This window comes from Sparus aurata, chromosome 1, assembly GCF_900880675.1.
Source record: "Sparus aurata chromosome 1, fSpaAur1.1, whole genome shotgun sequence".
In the NCBI taxonomy this organism is placed as follows: domain Eukaryota; kingdom Metazoa; phylum Chordata; class Actinopteri; order Spariformes; family Sparidae; genus Sparus; species Sparus aurata.
Window position 1 is genome coordinate 2253613 of NC_044187.1, and position 20668 is coordinate 2274280.

General features: G+C 41.9%; 1 protein-coding gene across 3 annotated transcripts; it reads left to right on the forward strand.

Annotated features, from left to right (window-relative positions):
- The first annotated feature begins 1099 nt into the window (after nt 1–1099).
- Nucleotides 1100–20591, forward strand: ero1b (endoplasmic reticulum oxidoreductase 1 beta). Of its 3 annotated transcripts, none has more exons than XM_030411299.1 (16): nt 1100–1673; nt 6216–6335; nt 7309–7392; nt 7684–7725; nt 10696–10778; nt 11252–11325; nt 11465–11585; nt 11795–11841; nt 13190–13201; nt 13303–13329; nt 14951–15043; nt 15164–15410; nt 15494–15563; nt 15747–15833; nt 16220–16353; nt 16493–20591. In XM_030411299.1, the coding sequence occupies exons 1-16, from the start codon at nt 1509–1511 to the stop codon at nt 16551–16553; spliced, it is 1467 nt and encodes a 488-aa protein (XP_030267159.1). In that variant the 5' UTR covers nt 1100–1508; the 3' UTR covers nt 16554–20591. The 3 variants fall into 3 exon arrangements, with proteins under 3 accessions (XP_030267159.1, XP_030267151.1, XP_030267170.1); XM_030411291.1 differs by having other exon boundaries at nt 1102–1673; nt 13297–13329; XM_030411310.1 differs by lacking the exon at nt 1100–1673 and adding an exon at nt 2639–2772 and having other exon boundaries at nt 13297–13329.
- Nucleotides 20592–20668: the final 77 nt, after the last annotated feature.

The window sequence follows — 20668 nt, forward strand, 5'->3', positions numbered from 1 at the left end:
AGTTGTGTTGGAATCTGTATGTGACAAATTCAACATGAAAAAGATGAAGGCAGCCCCCACCACATTAATACATTTCGTCAATGAAAGTTTAATGTTTTCACCTCGTGCAGACACCTACATTTAGTGTGTTGGCAAACTCAAACTTCAGTCTGTTTACAGTTTTGCGTTGACTTTTTCATGAAATCACACTGTGTGAAAGATTCACTTAGCTTTCTGTGGAAACAAATCATAACTAATTTCCATCAAGAAAATTGTACATTTATTTTTATGCCTCCACGTCGGCGATAGTCGCTTCCGGAGGCATCGTGTTTGCAGGTTGTCCATCCATCCATATGTATGTAAGTTCAGCTTGACTCGAGGATGAACTGATTAGAATTTGGTTGTTGAAGGTTTTTGGACAAAACTAAACAACGAATGTGATATTTAGGACGACATTTTGCGCAAATGTCTAACAGGGTAAAATGATGACATTTTATAACATTTCATATCCAAAAGGTCAAAGGTCAGCTTCACTGTGACATCAAAACATTCTGCAAAAAAATCTTCTGACCGTTATTCAGTGCCACATGAAGGCATGGAGGAAAACAACAGCAAGGCAGTAGATGTAGTTTGTTTTAATGTTCTGTTTGCATGATTCACATATCACGTATCATATTTGAATGGTAATAAATAGTAATTAAAGCAACGTCAAGCATACCGGTTTATCTCATGTTAACCGCTCTGTGAACTACAGTATCGTCTTGTTCAGAACCTTTTCTGGTCCAGTTGGTTCCATATTGGTTCTGGTGCTTTGTTGATGAGTGGATGTAGGTCACTGAGCTTTAACACTGAACTACATAAGGTTTGACTTTAATGCAACAAACTGACACTTTTGACAGGAGAAATTATTTTATTTCATCTGTGTGATTCAGGACACAGTTCAAACAGGATCAATAAATGTTTGGTCTCTTCATTCACTACCAGACAAAATCAAATAAGGTCCCATGAGAGAAACCGGAAGAGGCGTGGCTTCGGCTCTATTATTGAGTTAATATATCTGCCACTGATATATAAAGTTATCTGTACATGAAGTGTTTTCGGAGAACTTAGTTGTATTTGACCTTTTTATTTTGACTACGTTCATCACAAATAATTACAGGTATTTTATTTTGAAGATGTCCCCCGGAAGTAGCGTTAATTTGTGTTGCGCTAGCTTGATGCTGAAGAGAGGAAGCTGGTGTACCAAACTTCTCGAGTCATGTACCGTCTGACAACAGTGACCCCGGTTCTGTTAGGGGAGTCCGAAGTCTAACTGTCCGTGTGAGGGTCTTCGGACACCGGGCTGCTCAGTCCACCGACCCGCTCCGAGTTCTACAGCCACTGTTAGCCTGCGGATGCTAACTTCAGCTAGCCTGAAGCTACCGTAGCTACCAGTTCGCCACACAGCAGCACAAGCTGCGCGGACAGGAGTCCTGCTGTTTCTGGCTCGGTTCTGCTCCGCCACCGGAGCACCAGCAGCGCCGTGAGGGATGTGGAAAGTAACTTTACAAGCGTTCGCCGTTCTGCTAATGGCCTGGTTCCTCGGGAACTTTGTTCTGGGCTGGTTTCAACAAAACAGCGCAAAACCCAAAACGCAGCACAGCGAGCATCCGAGCAGAACCCCGGACAGCCAGGACCAGAGCTGCTTCTGCCAGGTGAGTCACCTCCACACGGTGCTTAGTGTGACAGTACGGTCGGGGAGGCGTCGGTCAGGGTTCTGTGGGCTCACGGAAAGCTCCAAACGTGGCGGCACGACACGACAACAGTTACCATTCAGGAAATCTTCTAGCATTTTCTACTGTCATCTTAATTTGACGTCACCTTGTGTGTGTGTGTGTGTGTGTGATGCTAGCTCGCAGCAACACTCTCCTCCGTCTCTGTGTGAAAGTCATTACTACTTTAAAAACAATAATAACAATAAAAACAAACATTCCAGCAGTTATAACATCAGTTGCTCGTCATATATATCCAGATAAATCCAGGCACAAAATGTCGGCAAATAGCTAACTAGCTTAAAAAAACAACGGTTGTTTTTTCTTCTTCTTCTTCTTTTCCATTTTGTGTCCATTAACAAACAGCTTTGATTTTTCATGTGAGTCGTGTGAACGACGCCTGGTATTATACACGTAAAGACTCACAGTATACTCAATATATCACATGACTGTCACATTATTCGTTTATTTGAAAAAAATGAAAAACACAAGAATTTCGAAAAGTAACATTTCAGAAAGATGTCGTCGCCCTTTCGATACTTCCAGAGTCGCGACGACGCGGACAACCAAAAACGAGCTCAAACATGAAATCTTGAACCCAAACTGCTGTTATTTCTACTCCTGGTTAGAAAAGCGTGGTGTTCTGTGATTGGCCGTAACGGAGCTCCCGCCTCTTGCCATCTGACGGGAGTTGTAGTCTTTTGCGGTACGGCCAGCCAGCTCTCCTAACGGCTCCACACCCGGAAGTGGACTACGACCTCTGATGCGCCGGCAGAGGGGCGGGGTTTCGTTTGACAGCTGGATGTTTGGGGGCGGGGCCGCGGGTGAGCATGGGACTGGAGGTCTGTAGTGACAGCTCAGCCCGCAGACTGCTGCTGCTGCTGCTGCTGGGACACATGGACACCAAGTTCACTGAGAGGAAGTTTTAATTTGAAGGGAGATTAAAACACAGAAAACAGAAATAGGAACCAACAACAGCATGCTGAGAGAGATCTGCCTCTGCCTGCCTTTCCTGGCGCTGGGTGGACTGCTGCACACAGAGGTCAGCCGAGGTTTGCTTCATGTGATGTGTTGTGTACCATACGGAGACTGTCAGGGCTTTAAAACACAAATACTCTGACTTACTGCAATAACCAGAAACGAGCTGGCTCCATGTTTAACTTCTTCTAATAATTCTGTTTGTGTGTGTAAAGTTTATATTGGTCATTTTATCTTTTGTAGAGGTTTTTCTTTGTAGTGTCGCTGAAAAGAATTATTTAATTTGGCACCAATCATCGGTTTAAACTTTTGTAAATAAAGTTTTATACCAAACACAATATTCACTGACTGTACAGCTGTTAGTGGACACTCAGTTAATCACATAGATGTTGAACTGCAGTGTTGTTTAACTACCCTAAAAGTCACATTTGAGTAAGATTAATGGAAAACAAAAAAAGTAATTAGTAAATAAAGTTATCTAATAAACTTAGTGGACTAAAACATACAATATTTGCCTCAAAATGTAGTGAAGTGGAATTATAAAATAGCAGAAAGTCGAAAATATTCAAATGTACATTATTTGAGTAAATATACTTAGTTAAATTCCATTACTGTTGACAGCATGTTTGCTCAATGACTAATTTCACATGTTTGCTTGTTTACTTGATCTGCACAATTCATTGAGAACTGGTTGGTACTAGTTCAGCACCATCAACAATGTTTCCCCGGTAACATCCGTGTAAATGATGAGGAAGTTACAGGTGTTGGCATAAATAACTGTTGTTTAGTTCACAGAATAACTTGGATATGAAGTTAGCTGGATACATCATAAAATCTTAAACAGCCGTAGATGTTTCCTACGTGGCATTAACCTGCGTCTGAGTGACCACAGTGATCAGATCGCACGTCCCGGCTCTATATGCAAATAATCATCACTGGAGACACCGTGTTTTATTTATTATACAAAGACAGAAAGAAGTTCATGTAGAACATTTGCTGAATGAACAAGAAGGTCCAAATAATGCAGAATGAGTCGGAGACAGAGTTTCACAGAGTTTATAAAGTGTCTCCAACTCAACAACTCACTAAACTGACACATTTGTTAAGGGAGTCTGGGGACTTTCTCCACGGGGACAAAGAAGTAGCCTATATTGTTACTGTTTAGTGTCTTTGTAACATGTGACATGTTTAGATCAATAACATGTTTCTTCTTTCATAAATGGAGTGTAAATGGTGAAATCAGTGTAAACAGTGTGTTCAAACAGCTGATCAGTGTTGGCAGGTAAGACTTTAGCACTTTAGACACAGAAGCAGACAGGCTGGTACAGACATGCTGCCACAAACTGACACTTTTTACAAGGAGACAAACAACTTCAGCTGAAAGATTTAATGCAGAATTTACAACAAGGACACAATAAGTTACAATCTGTCACAGACACAGTTTCACTACGTTAGAAAGTTTGTTTTAACTCAACAACTCTTAAAATCACCACATTTGTTAATGGAGTCTGGTGATGATGTGCTGACTGGTTCAGTGGTTGGATGAGTTGAAACACACGGTGTGTTCACAAACAGCTGCTGCAAACATCGACAGGTTAACAGACACCTAACATTTAATTTACATCACAGTGAGATCAGACAGTGTGTCATCACTTCTGCTGGTTGTTGTGGCTTCTTCTTCTTCTTCTTCTTTTTCTTCTTTTCCCTGTCATTACTGCAACTATTGCGTCCTACCTGGATGACGTCCTTGTCAGGGACACATCAGCACTCACACTGCAGAATACACGTAGTCTCAGACCAAATCCACAAGTTAGTTTGAGTGATCGGATCACGACACATCTCGTTGGTCATTAACCTGTTTATTTAGAGCTCTGTCTTGTGTCTGGATTACCTGTAATTCCAGGTGTAAACAGCCTCTTAGTGATTTCCGAGAAGCTCATGAGTCCTGATTGTCCGACCTTACAGGCAGCAGCTGGCCTCCTATTAAGAAAACTGTTTGTCAGTAAACACAACTCAGTCGCTGAGTGAACACACAAAAAATCCACAATGGGGTCGTTTTACGTTTCACAGCAGGTGATCCAGTGTGAGCTCGACGCTGAGCAGCAGATCTGTTTAAATGCAAATAACGAAGCCAGAAGAGACACGTAGGATAAGAAAACTTTGAATAGAGTTTGAATTAGTTTCACTCATACACGAGGTATCGTGTTGTTGTCAGCAGCTCTTTCAACAAGAGTTTTAATAGATTTTCTTCAAGGCTGGAATGATGAGTCGTCAGAGCTGCAGGAAATTGTGATGGATTGTTTTCTGACATTTGATTAGAAAACAAACAAACAATGAATCTGCTCAGTTTGTAACTGACTATTAAAATAATCATCAGTTACAGCCGTAATTTATTGAGCTGACCAAACACTTCGCTCGCAGCTAGAACCCTACCGATACTGGAAATATGTAGTCCGGGCCGATAACAATATCACAGAATTAAAACTTCAGACATCAACTGATATTTTTCATTATAAATGTACAAACATCTACATAAATATACATATTTTGCATGAATCCCTCAGATATTGTGGGATTCTTATAGTTCATAGTTTATTCCAGCTGCCAGGAGGCCGGACTTTAACATTCCCCCACCTGTAAAGCTCATAAATTACATATCTTAATCAATGTACCGTAAATGTATAAAAGTACGTGAGAGAAAACAATGCACCTTTTTAATCTTACAAATGGGATGTCAGTTTGATTCTCGTTAAACTTTAAATGAAATTAGAGTATAAGAGCAACTCCGCCGGAGTCGGACACAGTTTGTCAGTTGAACCAGGTGTGTACAGTGGATCAACACTCCAGGTGTTGGTAGGTTAGTGGCAGGTAATTAATAAGCCTCTCGTTAGTGGTGTGAGCTTCACTGGTTCCTGGCTGTTCAGTTGCTCCACAGTGCGAACGCATCAGTCTCAGTCGAACGTGTCAGCAGCATCCTGTGGGTCTGAATCTGACCTGTGTGGCGTCAGGTAACCACAGGTGGGAAGTAACTAAGTACGAGTAATACCTCCTTACATCTGACTAGACTCTGTGGATGAAATATGGATTATAGAAGACTTTCAGAGCCTGTAATCTATTACTCTTACTGGAGTAAAGCTGAATCAGTACTTCTGCTCAGGTAACTATGTGGACTTTTGTGCCGCCTCTTCAAGCAGCAGTGGTGGATGTATAATGTATGACAGAGCAGGTAGACAGTCTGTTCTGTCTGTGTGTGTGTCTGCTGGCCTCCTGCTGTGAAGAGGCAACACATCACTAATGAAGCGTGTTGCAGATCAACATGTAAAGTATGTCGATTTATAGCACATGTGCAACAATCACACGCCGACATGCAGCGTCAGACACGTGCTGCTACTAACCTTTTAGCTGCTTGGTACAAAAGTAAAACTGAAGATTGCATTTTTAACAGAAGTTTCATGTTGTGGGATTTAAGTGTTAGTAAACTGATGTTCGTCTCTGCTCTGTTTTCAGCTGACCGGAGTCCTGGACGACTGCTTCTGTGACGTCGAGAGCATCGACGTCTTCAACAACTTCAAGCTTTACCCTCGGATCAAGAAGCTCACAGAGAAGGACTACTTCAGATACTACAGAGTAAGAGCTGCTGCTGCTGCTGCTGCTGCTGCTGCCATATTCACACCTGTCAGCCCTTTATGTAAAAAAGATGGTGAACATTTTTAGATTTTACAACTGAATTCGGAGTGAACACTGAACAGTGAGAAGCACATTTGTGTTCTTCCCCTTCCCCTTTTTCTAATCTCCCTGAAAGTGGAAGTGTGACTTTTGGGTGTGTGAGCACAAAAATAACATCATTTAAAAATGAGTTATATTCTGCAGTCTGTACAAACAAGTTCTCCCTTAAGTTCTCTGTTTAGTCTCCACATGTTGGACCTGTTGGACCAGAACCTGTCTGTCCTTCAGTCTGCCTCATGAACTTGTGAACAGGACACTCCTTAAAATTCATGCTTGCGCTAATACAGCGACAAAACCTGTCTGTTTGGATGCTTTCAGCTGCTTGTTGCTGTTCCTGGAGGAAGCAGACGTCATTTTTAGCTGTTAGCGGTTGTTGTTTTTCTTGTATCTGGAGTGGCTGTTACACCACAGGAAGGACGCTGATGTTTTCATGAAATATTGTGAAATACTTCTGCGGCTGTCCACCAACACACGCAACAAGAAAGAGATATTTGAGCGCCTGTTGACGTTTAAAGCTTCACCTTCTGCTCTCTGAAGTTTGCACAGGTGGATGAGTCAGCAACAGTTGATCACATCAGCTGGAAAATCTAGAAATGTATTAACTGTTTTGTTAAAGTCCGAGATGTTTTAGTCTCCAGCTGGTTTTAACTTGTGGATATTTTATTTATAATAATGCTCTAAACTTAATCACACATGCATGTTTTTTTTTCTATAAGAAGACAATCAGGTGAAATAATGAAGTTGCTTGCTGTTCAAATGAGGTTAATGAGGAGAGACCAACAAAGATGGAGGAGTCGGTTTCACTGAACTTACTAAAACTTGTCGAAAACAACGGCGACTCACAGACCTTTTCTTCTTTCTGTCTCGTGTCCAGGTGAACCTGAAGCGACCGTGTCCCTTCTGGCCCGACGACGGACACTGTGCCATCAAAGACTGCCATGTGGAGCCCTGCCCAGAGGTCAGAGGTCAACCACACCAACACCAGCTCACATGATGACACACAGAATAAGACTCAGAGATTTTTCTTATGTGGTAAATTAGATATTTTTAAAAGAACCAATCAGGAACAAAACAAGGCAGGAAGACACTTTAACATCGGTCTGCTCTCTGACTGGTGTTTAATGCACATAAGTTTGTCTGTTTGCCTTTTACGTGTGTGTATATATATTATTCATGAGCTGTTAATCACTTTTCAATGAATTTTTCTCTTCAGACGAAACTGTTTCTTAATGTTTGTTTGTTTGTTTAGAGTAAGATCCCAGTGGGCATCAAGTCTGGGAACTACAACAAGGTGAGACCAGAGGAGACGAACGTTGGGTTTGACTGAAACATTTGTCTCTATTCTCTTAACTAGAAACTCCAACTTGTAGCTCTGATGAACACTAACCATCAGTCCACGCATTATATCCATTTCTAATACCCATAATCCTTTGTGTCTGTTGCCATTTTGAGATTAATATAGAAGATACGTCTCAACACACAGAGAGAAAAAACTGATGATCCTTCATTTTAAGCCTTTATGAGCAGATATTTATCATACGTATATAATGTTATAACATTTTTCTTTCACTGTTTTATTTCCAACAATCGCAATGAAACAAACAAACAAAGCAGATCCAGAAACGTTGTGTGAATTAAAGTCCAGATGTAGTAGTAAATCAGAATTAAAGAGTAAATCATGGACATTATGAATGGAACCAGTCTGTGACAGTGATGCTTCCAACCAGGCCTGTCACCATATCAGATGATCAATACGCAATCACTGTGGTGTAAAGAAATGACAATAACAGTCTTATTATCACAATATCTATAGACAATAGGAAAAACACTTTTTTTGGTAAATAAATGAATAAATACAGGATTGTACGGAGGTGCAGAGAGAGACTGTAACTGTACAAAACAACAGTTACACTAAATGAACTGTTCTGTTTTATGTGAAACGAGCGTTAAGATGCATGATTATTATACGTAATATTATCATCTGTGCACCGTTAACACAATATCAATCTTTAATATTTTGTAACGTGACACCTTTAGTTCCAATAAATTATTCAAAGGGAATTCCTGTATTTTTAAACCTTGGGTTCTATATTAAGATGTTTCACGTGTAAATGATTCATAATTATAATCCTCTGACACGACCGTCACAGGCCGAGGTTGTTTCTCTATGACAGGGAGACGTTCTTCATAAATATTTAGATCCTTTTTGAAACCAGAAACACTTCAGTCTCGCTGTGAAATCTCACGAGAGGTGAGTTGTTGCAGTTGTTGCCTCATCTACATCGTCAAAATCAGCTAAATATTCACTCATGACTTTGGGAATAAACTCTCGCTGGCAGTTCATTGAGGTCAACTCCAAACTCCGTCGTCCTCCTGCAGCACAAACCATCCTATTGAACTAAAAGTCTCTCTGTAGGAATCGTTCCTGTAACGTCGTCAGCCTGTCGGAGACAAAAATACTTTGAGTCCACTTTGACGGTTGCAGCGATGTCGCGGCTGATGGCTGAGGACCAGTCCATCTACTGAACCAATTGTGAGAATTATTTGTACATCAAAACATTTCAATATCGAGCTCAGGTTTAAAAATGTTAGAGTTCCTCTTCAGTGTGTTTATCAAACTCTCTTATAGGCACCTGAGTAAAACAAAACTCTTCTTCTTAAAGTCATCAGATCAACAACATGTTTGTCAGTTTCTGAGTGCTGTTGGAGTTCCTGTTTGTGGCTCTTCGCTCCGTCTGTTCCTCCTGAAGTCTTTAAAAACACCTCAAAGTTTCATGTGTAAAAAGGTTCAGTTATTCGCTCGCTGTAGGTTTTTTGTATCAAACAATATCAGCAGACTTTCACCAAACAGCCGAGAAGCTGCAGGCTGTAACTCTGCAAACTGCTGATTTTATGGAGTTTAGGAGCAGCTGCATGTGTTCCAGCACTTTCTGTGTCATCAGCTGATTCCACACACACACGCTTATCTCCTCCATAGTTTCCATGTAGAGACCGAGGCTCTGAGTGTTTGCCAGGCGTTGGCTCGCAGCCTGGTGTTTGTCTTGTAATGACCCAGAAGTGTTTGGACATCTGCGCTCGTCTCAGTCAAGGTCGACTCCGCTTCACTGACCGTCAGCCAGGAAACTCAGTGTTTCTGTTCGAACCAGCGGGAGGGAGCGAAGGAAACACCAGCTCAGCGGTGTGTGAGGAAACAGTCTCAGGAGTTTACACAATGTAACTCCACCGCAAATGTGTGGCAGACTAACCCCACTGGGGCCGTCACGTTTGTTGGAGCTCATCGGTGATCTGGTTGTTCTAGACGACTCTTGTGTTTCCACCCGCTGCACCACAACACGCCTCAGCAGCGTCCCAGAAACGTCTCGCCGCTCTGCTCCACGGAGAAAAACCGGCAGGTCTACATTTGACGGAAGCCACTTCAATCTGCACGGAGCAGATCGAGTCAGATTGAGCGTCTTTGAGCAGAACGACATAGTGCTTATAGTCAAGTTTCAATCGGAATCTACAGCACAACAAAGTCAGAAATATTGACATTAAACAGACGAATAAAGAAATGATTAAACTACGTAGCTACTCAACCACAGCAGAGACACAAAGCGCGAGTCAACAACATCAGACAGAGGAGCATCACTCCTGTCTGATCTTGTTGACTCGTGCTGGGATATGAAGTCAGGTGGAGGACGCAACAAAACAGCATCGCGCTCGCCAGATAACGAGTCATACCCGGTGGGTTCGAGGGGTTAGGGGCTCACAGGAGGAGCATTATGGGATTTTCCTATAAATAAAACACTATGATTATCATGTCTGTGCACAAAGAGACTGACTTTAAACTAACCAGCTGCTGGTTGTAGCCTCTTTCTTTATTTTACGTATCCCCTTTGCTGCTGTAACAATTTGGGATGTTGATGATTGATCGATTCATTGCTGTGAAGATTTAACTGATTTAAAAACGTGTGAATAGACAGTTAGACAAGTATTTGACAATAACAGATTACAGATACTTGTTTTTCAGATATATCCAAATGTTTCTGATGTATTTGATTAAAGTAATTTGTCATTTAAAAATGAAAAGAAGACAATTTACACAAACTGATATTAAGACATTTTAGCCTTTAGTCGTCTCAGTGTCAGCTGGATTTTGCAAAGTATGTTATTTTAGTATGGAGTCCAATATTTCAGGTGTATTGATCCTTGTTGTGTTACTGTATTAGCATGAGGTCATCGGCATAACAGTGTCTCTCTCTCTCTCTGTCTCTGTCTCCAGTACTCCCAGGCAGCCAATACGATATCGGACATGAACGACTGTGAACAGGCCAAAGAGCTGGGCGCCATCAACAGCACCCTGAGGTGACGCCACACTCGGGTTTTAATCTGTCGGCTGCAGCGGCTCATTTACTCACAATGCAAAGCAGCTTCAGGAGCTGATAGAAGGCAGTCAAACATTAACCAGCGTCTGACAGACAGATGCTGCTCACTTCCCACCGTCCCACAGGAACAGACTACACTGATCTTCACTGCGTCTCTGACACGGAGAGCGTGGAGCGTCGTCACAAGTTGTTTTAACAGTGTTTATATAAAAAGAATAAAAAAAACTTGGCTCCAATCAGAGGTCTAAAAATAACCTCAGAGCAGACTTGAGGGTCACCGTCTCAGGCAGCAGCAGTTAGTGGTTCTGCTGCCCGCTGTAGTTTTGGTGCCATCTTTCTACTCATTTCTTACAAAGGACATATTTTACTTGTAATTTGTTGCTGGCTGTTTGTTCTCTTGTTTATATTTTCCCACATTTCTAATCTGTGAGTTTTTCTCACTTCCTGTTTCAGTAACCAGAGTAAACAGGCGTTCGCTGACTGGGCGAGACATGACGATGCTCAGGACCACTTCTGTGAGCTGGATGGTGAGAATCCACAATGTTTGACCCGACAGCACAATACCTGAACCAGTTCTGACCCGATCTCCATGATATGAACCGTTAATAATCCTGTGTGTGTGTGTGTGTGTGTGTGTGTGTGTGTGCGTGCGCGCCTGTGTGTTAGATGAAACCTCTCCAGATGCAGAATATGTGGACCTGCTGCTGAATCCGGAGCGATACACCGGATACAAAGGTCCTTCAGCCTGGAGAGTCTGGAACAGCATCTACGAGGAAAACTGCTTCAAGTGAGACGCGCACACACAGACAATGAAATGATCATTGTTGGTTATGAAGAGAATCGCGTAATGACTGCGTTTTTACGCAACAAACAGCAGGAGGCAAAAATATGTTGTTTCCACAAGTGAAATAATAGTAAAAGTTCATATTTAAAGCCTTGTGTCAGTGTGACTCTAAAGATGTTGATCATTAATATAAATCTTTTTCTGGTCAACAGGCCCCGATCAGTGTACCGACCTCTGAACCCTCTGGCTCCCAGCAGAGGTGAGGCTGAAATAAAATCAATAACTGTTCAGTTTAAAGTTTCATCAGCTGCAGCTTCAACAAACTACGAGTGAATCCGACCTCCTCACCTCGTTACTGAAATCTGCCTTCAAACGTCAGAATCATATTCTGGTTCATAGATTCTTTGATCAGATAAATCGACTTTCACATGATTTAGTAATGTTTGGTATGGCAAGAGAAACAAAGTCTTTATTTGACTCTTATTTACTGACATTATCTCCTGGTCATGACGCTCATCATCAACCTACAGAAACCACATTGTTAATGAAGTTTAGACTTAAAGGAATAAATCCACATTTGCAGCTCTGTAGATCAAAACCCAGACGCTCCTTAACTGTAGCCACTGTTCACTGCTGTTCAACATCTCTGTCCTCCAGTAGAAGTTCAGATGCTTGTGTAGAAACAGACTCTGGTAGAAGCAGAAGTTCAGATACAGCTGCTTTACTCCAGTAAAGTAATAGATTACAGGCTCTGACATGTACTCAGAGTATCAGAGTAAAAAGTCTCCCTCTGAAGGACATTTGTGGTCAAAGCTAACTGAAGCTCACGTCATATTAATAGACTTTAAAGACTATTAAAGTTAAAGGTAGAATCAGTAGGATTTGTCCCAGCTGTTCCTGAACGCACCACAAAGACAGTTGATTGTTGAGTCTCATTCCCAGGACGTCAAATAGACACATGTTGGGTTGGTAAAGCGTCCCGAGCAGCAACAAAGAGAGAAAATCAGACAATCCGGGCAAGAAGGCTGTTCAGTGTTGACAAGTTTCATTTGAGACTTGATGCAACTGTCGAGGAAGTCAAAGCACTCGTGACTCATCTTGATAAAAGAAGCTATCTCTAGAATATCTCTCTTGTTTTACCCATAATGCCTCACAAGAAATGAAACCCAACATCAGACACAATCCGTGAAAGAGTTTAACTTTTGAAATGATGGAATTAAAGCAGCCGGCGTCCTCCATCAATCTTCAAGGAGCGACTGTCTGAAAAACTGTTTCCCTGAAAATAAATATCTCCTCCTCAACATGATACACAAACTAGTTCTTCTTTCTGAGCTCATGATGTTGTATTTTAATCTGCCTCGGATCAGCGGAAACAACTCAAATGAGTCATATTCAGATTTAAAGCATCTGCTGTCGTACCACAGCACTCAACACTCCACTACAGAAAATAGTGTTTTTCTAGCATAAAATGACGACAGCTTACATTTTGTTGTAGAGCAACGATGAAATGAACCTTGAAGCTGCAGCTGAGACCTTTTCATGTGTGTTGGTGTTTATTAATAGAGCAGATCTAACAGCTTTGTTTCTCTCTGTCTTTCTGCGTTCAGGAGACGACGATGGTGAGTAAAACTACTGACACTCATCTTCACTTGATGTTATTTTTAGCTGCGCCTCAAAAAACTGATAAGATCTTTTTTCTTTTTTGTTTCTCAAGCCACAGGAGAAGGTTTCTACGACTGGCTTGAAGGTAAAAACATCCTCCACATATTTCTACAGGAAACATTCTGTGATATCTTTTACCTTTTTTTTACTTCTACTTCCTTTTCAAACATTTGCTTCCTGGCAGCTCTGGACCCAGAAAAACTCTCAGGCGGTGTCAGAGTTTGACTAGTGAAGCACTTCTAAGTTTCTAAAGGAAAACCTCAGAGACAAAAATAGTCAAACACAAGTCTTTAAGAACAAGCTCAGACACTTCGTGTTTGACATTCCATCGTCGTGTTAATGGAACCAGAACTTGTAATAGAACTCGCCACGTCTGTCATCTTCACCAGCGTGAGTGTTTGTACAAACAGAGCTGTCAGTCATCTGTTGTGCAGCAAACTCATCCTCAGAGAGAGAAGAGAAACTGTGTGCTGGAGATGAATGAATGATAGATGATGATAGTTCAGTTCGGTAAAAATCTTAAATATCACATTTTATTAAATGTAGTATTGAAGCTTTTGTTTTTACCTTGTTTCACTATTGTGGATATTAAATCTGCAAAGTTAACTTCCAGTTTCGAGTCCCTGTTATTATGTCAATGATTGTTTCAACGTCTTTCAGCTGCACAGATCCAGAATTCATCAGTCAGAAGCTTCTGATAAAAGAAGCCAACAGCTCTGTGCAGAGTCTATAAATACACAACTGAGAGCGCAGCTGGAAAACAGTTCATTCACTGAAACAAAACTGCTTCAAGGGTCATTTTTTAACCAAATTCCAAAAGTGCATTTTATCATTTAATCCTCATGTTTTGTGCAATCTGTAAATGACCATTACAAAATGTGAAACATCAACAGTGTGAAGAAACAACAGTGATGTCGGAGTCATCTCTGTTCTGTATTTCAGAGATGACTACTGGAGTTAGCATGCTAACAGCTAGCCTCCTAACAGCCCTCTGTCTCTCAGAGGTGACAGTCTGACAGCCTGCAGCTTCAGTTCACTGCTGAGTCTGATAATCAACAACATAAACTCACAAATGTGAAGAAAGGAAATATTATGACAGAAAAATCTAACCATCCACCACCTGAACTCTAGTTTCTGTCTCTGACTGAACTCAGACCAGTTTAATCTGCTCGTTAACTCGTCGTCAGACTCACTTCATTCAGACTGGACACAAACTGAGTCAGAGTCACCAGAACAGTTCTGGTTTGTCTCCACAGTCTCCTCTGGTTCGGTCCAAATCAGTCCTCAGTTCACAGTAACATGTGAAGATATTCTGTCTCTACACGCTGATGATGTCCGACTCTCTCGCTCTGTCCTCTCCTGATGTGTCTTCCCGTACTCTGAGCCAAAGTCCTGGTCAGAGCTGCTGTAAATCACCTCTGTAGTTCAGTCCCAGTCTGCCGTCCAGTCGTCTTCACTGGAGGCTAATGAGCCCAGTTGTCTGGTCGCGGTCCAGGCAGACTCCAGTCAGGGCCATTAGCTGAGCTTTTTGCTAGCAGCATCTAGTTGCTACAGCCAAATAACACAGCAAGCAGCAGAGACGATCACTGGAGAGAGGACAGAACATGTGTTGTTTGTTAGTTTGGGTGGACTGAACCTTTAAAGCAGCACATTCTTCAGGGTTCTTGACTTTGTTTTGACTATAAAACTTCTGTCTTCACTTTCAGGTTTGTGTTTAGAGAAGAGAGTTTTCTACCGACTCATCTCCGGCCTCCACAGCAGCATCAACATCCACCTGTGTGCCGAGTACCTGCTGGACGGTACGACCAGCTCATTGTAGTGACGATAATTTAGCACATCAATCATGACAGACTCTCTGTGAACTCTCTCGCTCTACGAGTGTTGAATCCTGCAGTAAACTGTTGTTGGTGTCTCCTCAGAGGGTTGGGGACGCTCAGTCTGGGGTCCAAATGTTCAGGAGTTCCGGCAGCGTTTTGACACAGCAGTGACGAAGGGCGAGGGCACGCGGCGGCTGAAGAACCTGTACTTCCTGTACCTGATCGAGCTGCGGGCGCTCTACAAGGTGGCGCCGTACTTCGAACGAGCCTTCATCAACCTGTACACAGGAAACAGTCAGGAGGACTCAGCCACCAAGGAGCTGCTGCTGCAGGTCTTCAACGAGATCAGGTGAGGATGGAATCACGTATTCCTGCAGTTCGTCTGTTCGTTCTGTAGTTATTATAAAACTAACGGCTCCTTTTTGCTTCCAGAACTTTCCCGATGCACTTTGATGAGAAGTCCATGTTTGCCGGACAGAAACTGGAAGCCAAAACTTTAAAGGTGAAGCCGGAATTTACAGGGACGAGAAACGAGTCGTGCATTGTTTGGTTTTGTGGTTTCGACAGAGCAGCTGTCTTTTCTATGTGTCTGTGTCGTCAAACTCTGTTACCTTTTAATGTCTGTTTACGTACGTATGACGTCAATGTTTCAGTGATGAACTGAAACTTTTCGTTCATGTTTCAGGAGGAATTCCGCCTCCATTTTAAAAACATCTCCAGGATCATGGACTGTGTCGGCTGCAGCAAATGTCGACTGTGGGGAAAACTGCAGGTGAGACTGTGTGTGTGTGTGTGTGTGTGTGTGTGTGTGTGTGTGTTGGCGCCTGCTGGTTCCTTCATGTAGGAATGAAATACAACATCTTAATCAATAAGCTTTAAATGTTCTGGTAGCATGGCTAGCTGTTTCTAGTGTAATTCTAAGCTAACCAGCTGCAGGCTGTAGCTTCATATTTAACATGCAGTCATGAACGTCTCCTCAAACTCTCAGCAGGAAGTCAGAAAACATTTTATTTAATTTTAACAGATGCCTAAATGTGAAGCTAGCTGCTCCTAGCTCATTGCTAACACCACGTTTGTCTTCCAGCTTTTAATATGAAACAAAGCAAAGAACTTGCAGATCTTTTGTAACTGTGTGTGTGTGTGTGTGTGTGTGTGTAGACTCAGGGTCTGGGTACAGCTCTGAAGATCCTCTTCTCTGAGAAAGAGATCCAGAACCTTCCAGAACACAGCCCCTCTAAAGGCTTCCAGCTGACTCGACATGAGATCGTGGCCTTAATCAACGGCTTCGGCAGGTACGTACGTTCAGGAGTCCTGCTGCCTGATTGGTTCCTGTATCAGGTGGAGGCGGGATCAGGAGAAAGCTGGTGTTTACCTCACGTGAAGTTTACAAAGTAGACATTGATCCATGGTTCTGGCTGTTGTCTCCCTCAGGTTGTCCACCAGCATCCATCAGCTCCACAGCTTCCGCCTGCTGCTGAAGGACAACAGGTAACAGCAGGTGACGTCTCACCCGGCCAGCAGGAGGCGCCAGCCCACAGAGAACTGCACGAGCCTCATCCTGGCCCAGAAGAAGGACTTTCCATGGACATCCGGATCAGCAGTGATCAGCAACACAGGCGCCCTCTCTTCTCCCGATCGTCTCCCCTCTATGAATGTTAACTCTTCTTGCCTGTTTCAGAAACTTTCTGAGAACTTCAGCTGACGTCTTTTTTCCGCTCTGCTGTCGGGCGGTGACGAACTCTGACTCTTTTATTTTATTGTTATTATTATTTGTTCTTTCTGAGAAGACTTTTTGAGACGACGCAGATCCAACTGTGTTCAACAGGAAGCGACTGACTTTGGTTTAAAGCTTAGATGACATCTCCGTGACCCCGCCCTCTGCTGACATCACATCCTGTTGGATTTGACTCGCATGTGAACCTGTCAGACCTTTATGGCTCTTCTGTAAGGACGATGACGCGTGTTGTCCTGAGACTGGACTCAGGTCGGACTGTTGGTCCAGACTGAAGCGTCAGGACGCTGCTTCCTGTTTGTTTTCCTCCACTTCTTCTTCTTCTTCTTCTTCTTCTTCTTCTTCTTCTTCTTCTTCTTCTTCTGTTGTTTTTAGAGACGTTATTTTGTTTGCAGCCTGAGGATCTGGACCAATCTGCTCGTGTTTACCATCTCAGGCCTAATTTATGTCAGCTCGCTAAAAGTGTGTGTGTGTGCAGATGTTTGTGAGGAGTCGCCACTGGTTGCATGTTGGTGGATCTGCACCGGCCTTTTCTGGCAGATGTCGCTGAGTCTCCTCGTGGATTTCAACCTCAGCCTGGTCTTTTGAGTTTCTCCTCGCTCGTCGCCTCCTGCAGCTGTTGGTCTCAACATGACGACCTGCTGCTCAGATAATTCACTGTAAAGTGAACTTAACGCTGTGATTGGTCAAATCTGACAGATCCTGACTCAGTAACAGCCACTAAATGTCTCTGCGCTCATTGAATATGTTTCCTAATGTCGAACATCAGGATAGATTTATAATATCTTGAGATGCCGGTGACGACTCTTTATCTTCGGTGATCGGCTGAACAAAAACATCTGTTGAATTCGATTAATACGAAACTTTATTGTTTCACTTCGCTGGAATAAAACTGACATCACTGTTTGAGAACAAAAGCAGGAATACTTACCTGATACATTGTTCATATTTATCAAGTGCTCGAATCTTAGCAGTAAACTTTGATGCCACGAAAACACAAAAAACACAAGTTAAATTTAAAGCGATACGAGTAGCAGTACGAGCAGAAAAGGTAATCTGCAGAATCAGGATCCACTAAACTCGCAGGAAAATCCTGTTTCATCCTTCAGAATCAAACAGGAAACTGATATTATTATTATTATTGTTATTTTCACGTGAACACACATTTCATCTTTTCAAGAATTGTGACCAAAAGTCAGAAATCCAGCTTTAATTTCCCAGTGGTTCTGATCGTCCTCCGTACGTAGAGGTTCTGGATGTTTTACAGTCCTGTCCTGTGACCCACGAGCACTGTGATCGCTTCCCTCTCAGAACCAGGAGTCCTGTTCCTGATGAACAGGGTCTTTAATACTGACGGTCTGAAAAAGGTTCGGTTCAGATCCATCAGCTGCTGAGGCGACTGGACGACGTCGTGTCTGAGCTTTAACACGAGACTCAAACGATGAAGCCGATCTTTCAGCTGTTCAGTGAAGGAAACAGAACTAGTGTGTGTGTGTGTGTGTGTGTGTGTGTGTGAGATCAACAGTTGCAGCTATAATTTAACGGACTACGACTTGATTCCATAATTAACCATGAACTTGATCTAGTAGAACATTTCTTTGCTCTCACGACGACCCAACGTTTGATTCTCCGTCTGTTCGTCTGAATCCTGTAAAAAAACTAAACAAAAAAGAAAAAAAAAAACAACCTGCTGCCTAGTTTTCACTCCGGTTCTCTTCTTGCTCGCGCGTCGTTGTCTTAAAGCACAACTTTAACAGATTTAGTAGATTTATTGAAACAGGACGGTTTATTTTCTGGACCGCGGCGGTGCTGCTGCGTTCTCTCTCCTGTCCGGATCTTTTCTCGTCCGGGTCACTGTACATAATACGTTCTCATTAAAGGGTCAGCCCGGTGTTTTTCCCTGTTAACAAACCCCATGTTCAGATTCAAACCAACAACATGTCTGTCTCTGTGGCTCTCAGCTCGAAGCTCATTGGTTCCTGCTGAAGACGTAAATCTTTAAGAGCGCCACAAAAACACGTAGTTTCCTCTTCAGGGACTATTTCCTGTGTGGGTCATTGAAGTGTTTCTTCATGGATCTGGTCGACGCAGAAGAAGAAGCTGATACTCGATGGAGTTAATTTGAGTCTTTTAATGAGGATTTGATACGATAGGAAACATCTGGAGAAGGAGATGTGATACGAACCTGCTGACGACGATCAATACGCAACGTATGACAAGCGAATGATTCCGAGGAGTGTGTCGGCTCCTGCAGTCCGTCTGTCGGCTGTGAACTGTGTTAATAAAGTTGTTTTAATGAGGATTTATGAGTTTCTACAGGTCGGTCAGTGGACGCTTGTTCTGCCGCGTGAAGTCGACCAAAGAAGCTTAAGTTGCCTACGTTAGTTTCAGTGTTTCTGTTTTTACTCAGCTGTTTAGTTTATGTTGAAGCTTTTCTGGTCTCACAGTTTAATAAGGATTAGGTCGTTTTATCAGCTGTACATTAGTTTATAATCTGAAGCAATGATATGAAACTCAAACGCCTGACGGTCAGCATCATCATTCGACTTTAATGAATCGATGATTTCAGCCCTCAGTGGTTAACCTGGTCCTTCCTGCCGCCCTTTCACAGTTAAAGCGTCTCCCAGATTGCAGCCAAAATGACGTCTTTCTACGCAGCCATGAAAAGTTGGAAATATTTTGGGTTTTTTGTTCGATAAGCTTCAGAAGCGAACATTAACGTTGATCCACAAACAAATCGGCTCTTTGTTTCAGTACTGTAACGATTATAAATGAAAGACATTTATATCATTCTATCTTATTGTGGTGAAGAAACACACAAATTGACTTAATTTAATTTCAGGGTATTTTCTATATTTGATGACGACTTCAGCCCCACCTTTATTGTGAAACAGCTGCAGGGAAGTGTTCCAAACAAGTTCAAAAGAAGTTCAATTAAAATTTGAGGTTTTTCATCCTGAACGTTCAGAGCAAGGAAACAGTTTGTTTATTAACGAGACGAGAAACTGTGTGTGTGTTGTGAGGATTCGGAGGCCTGAGTGGGACAAATTTAACAAGCTTTCATTCATTATTTAACAAGTAAAATAATTGATTTAGTTTGTGACTTATAAAAATATTAATCCCTAAATGTAGCAGTCGACATTTAACTCAGATTATTAAACATTTGAAAAACAAAAACCTGCAACTGTAAAATAATTATTTTCAGAGGCTCCTAAAATTAGTTTTTATTCAGTTTTGTCTCTTTTTTTTTATTTCATTTAAAAATTAGTTTTCAGTTTCATTTATCATTAATTTAAAAACAGAATAATTCAATTAATTTTGAATTATTTGAAATATTTTTTCCATCATTTCCATGAAAAAAAAAACATTTAAGGTGATTTAATAAATTCAGTTTTTTTTCTTCAAATATATAAAAAAACAAGTGTTCAGTTGCTTGGTTAGATGATAATTATCATGATATCACAGGTTATCAGTTATAATGAATCAGGTGTGTGTGTGTGTGTGTGTTGCATGCCCTCTAGCAGCTGGACGTCTCTACAATCCGCTCGTCAGCCTTAAAACTAAAATAATGTCTTTTGTTTGGTGAAAGAAGAAGAACATCTGGATCCTGCTCCAGATGTTTTGCGCTCCTTGTGTTGAATCCACATGTGCAGTTTGTAAACGGCAGCACAGACGTGGAAGTTTTGTTTGTTTTGCTTTCAGATTCTCTATGATTATATAAAGTTGCATCATGTCGATGTTTGAACCTGTTGACTTATATTTATTTGAAAAGAGGAATAAATATTTCATGCAAGGCTGCACTCGACTCGTCACTCCAAACAAAGTCAAACAACATTTTATTTCATATATCAGATGTTTTGAAGCTGCAATATGTG

Excerpts from the sequence above, each read along its gene's own strand:
- ero1b (XM_030411291.1), top strand. The coding sequence starts at position 1,509 with ATGTGGAAAGTAACTTTACAAGCGTTCGCCGTTCTGCTAATGGCCTGG. Across the intron at positions 10,779-11,251 it reads GCCATCAACAGCACCCTGAG|TAACCAGAGTAAACAGGCGT; the intron begins GTGACGCCACAC and ends TTCCTGTTTCAG. Across the intron at positions 15,564-15,746 it reads TGGAAGCCAAAACTTTAAAG|GAGGAATTCCGCCTCCATTT; the intron begins GTGAAGCCGGAA and ends TTCATGTTTCAG.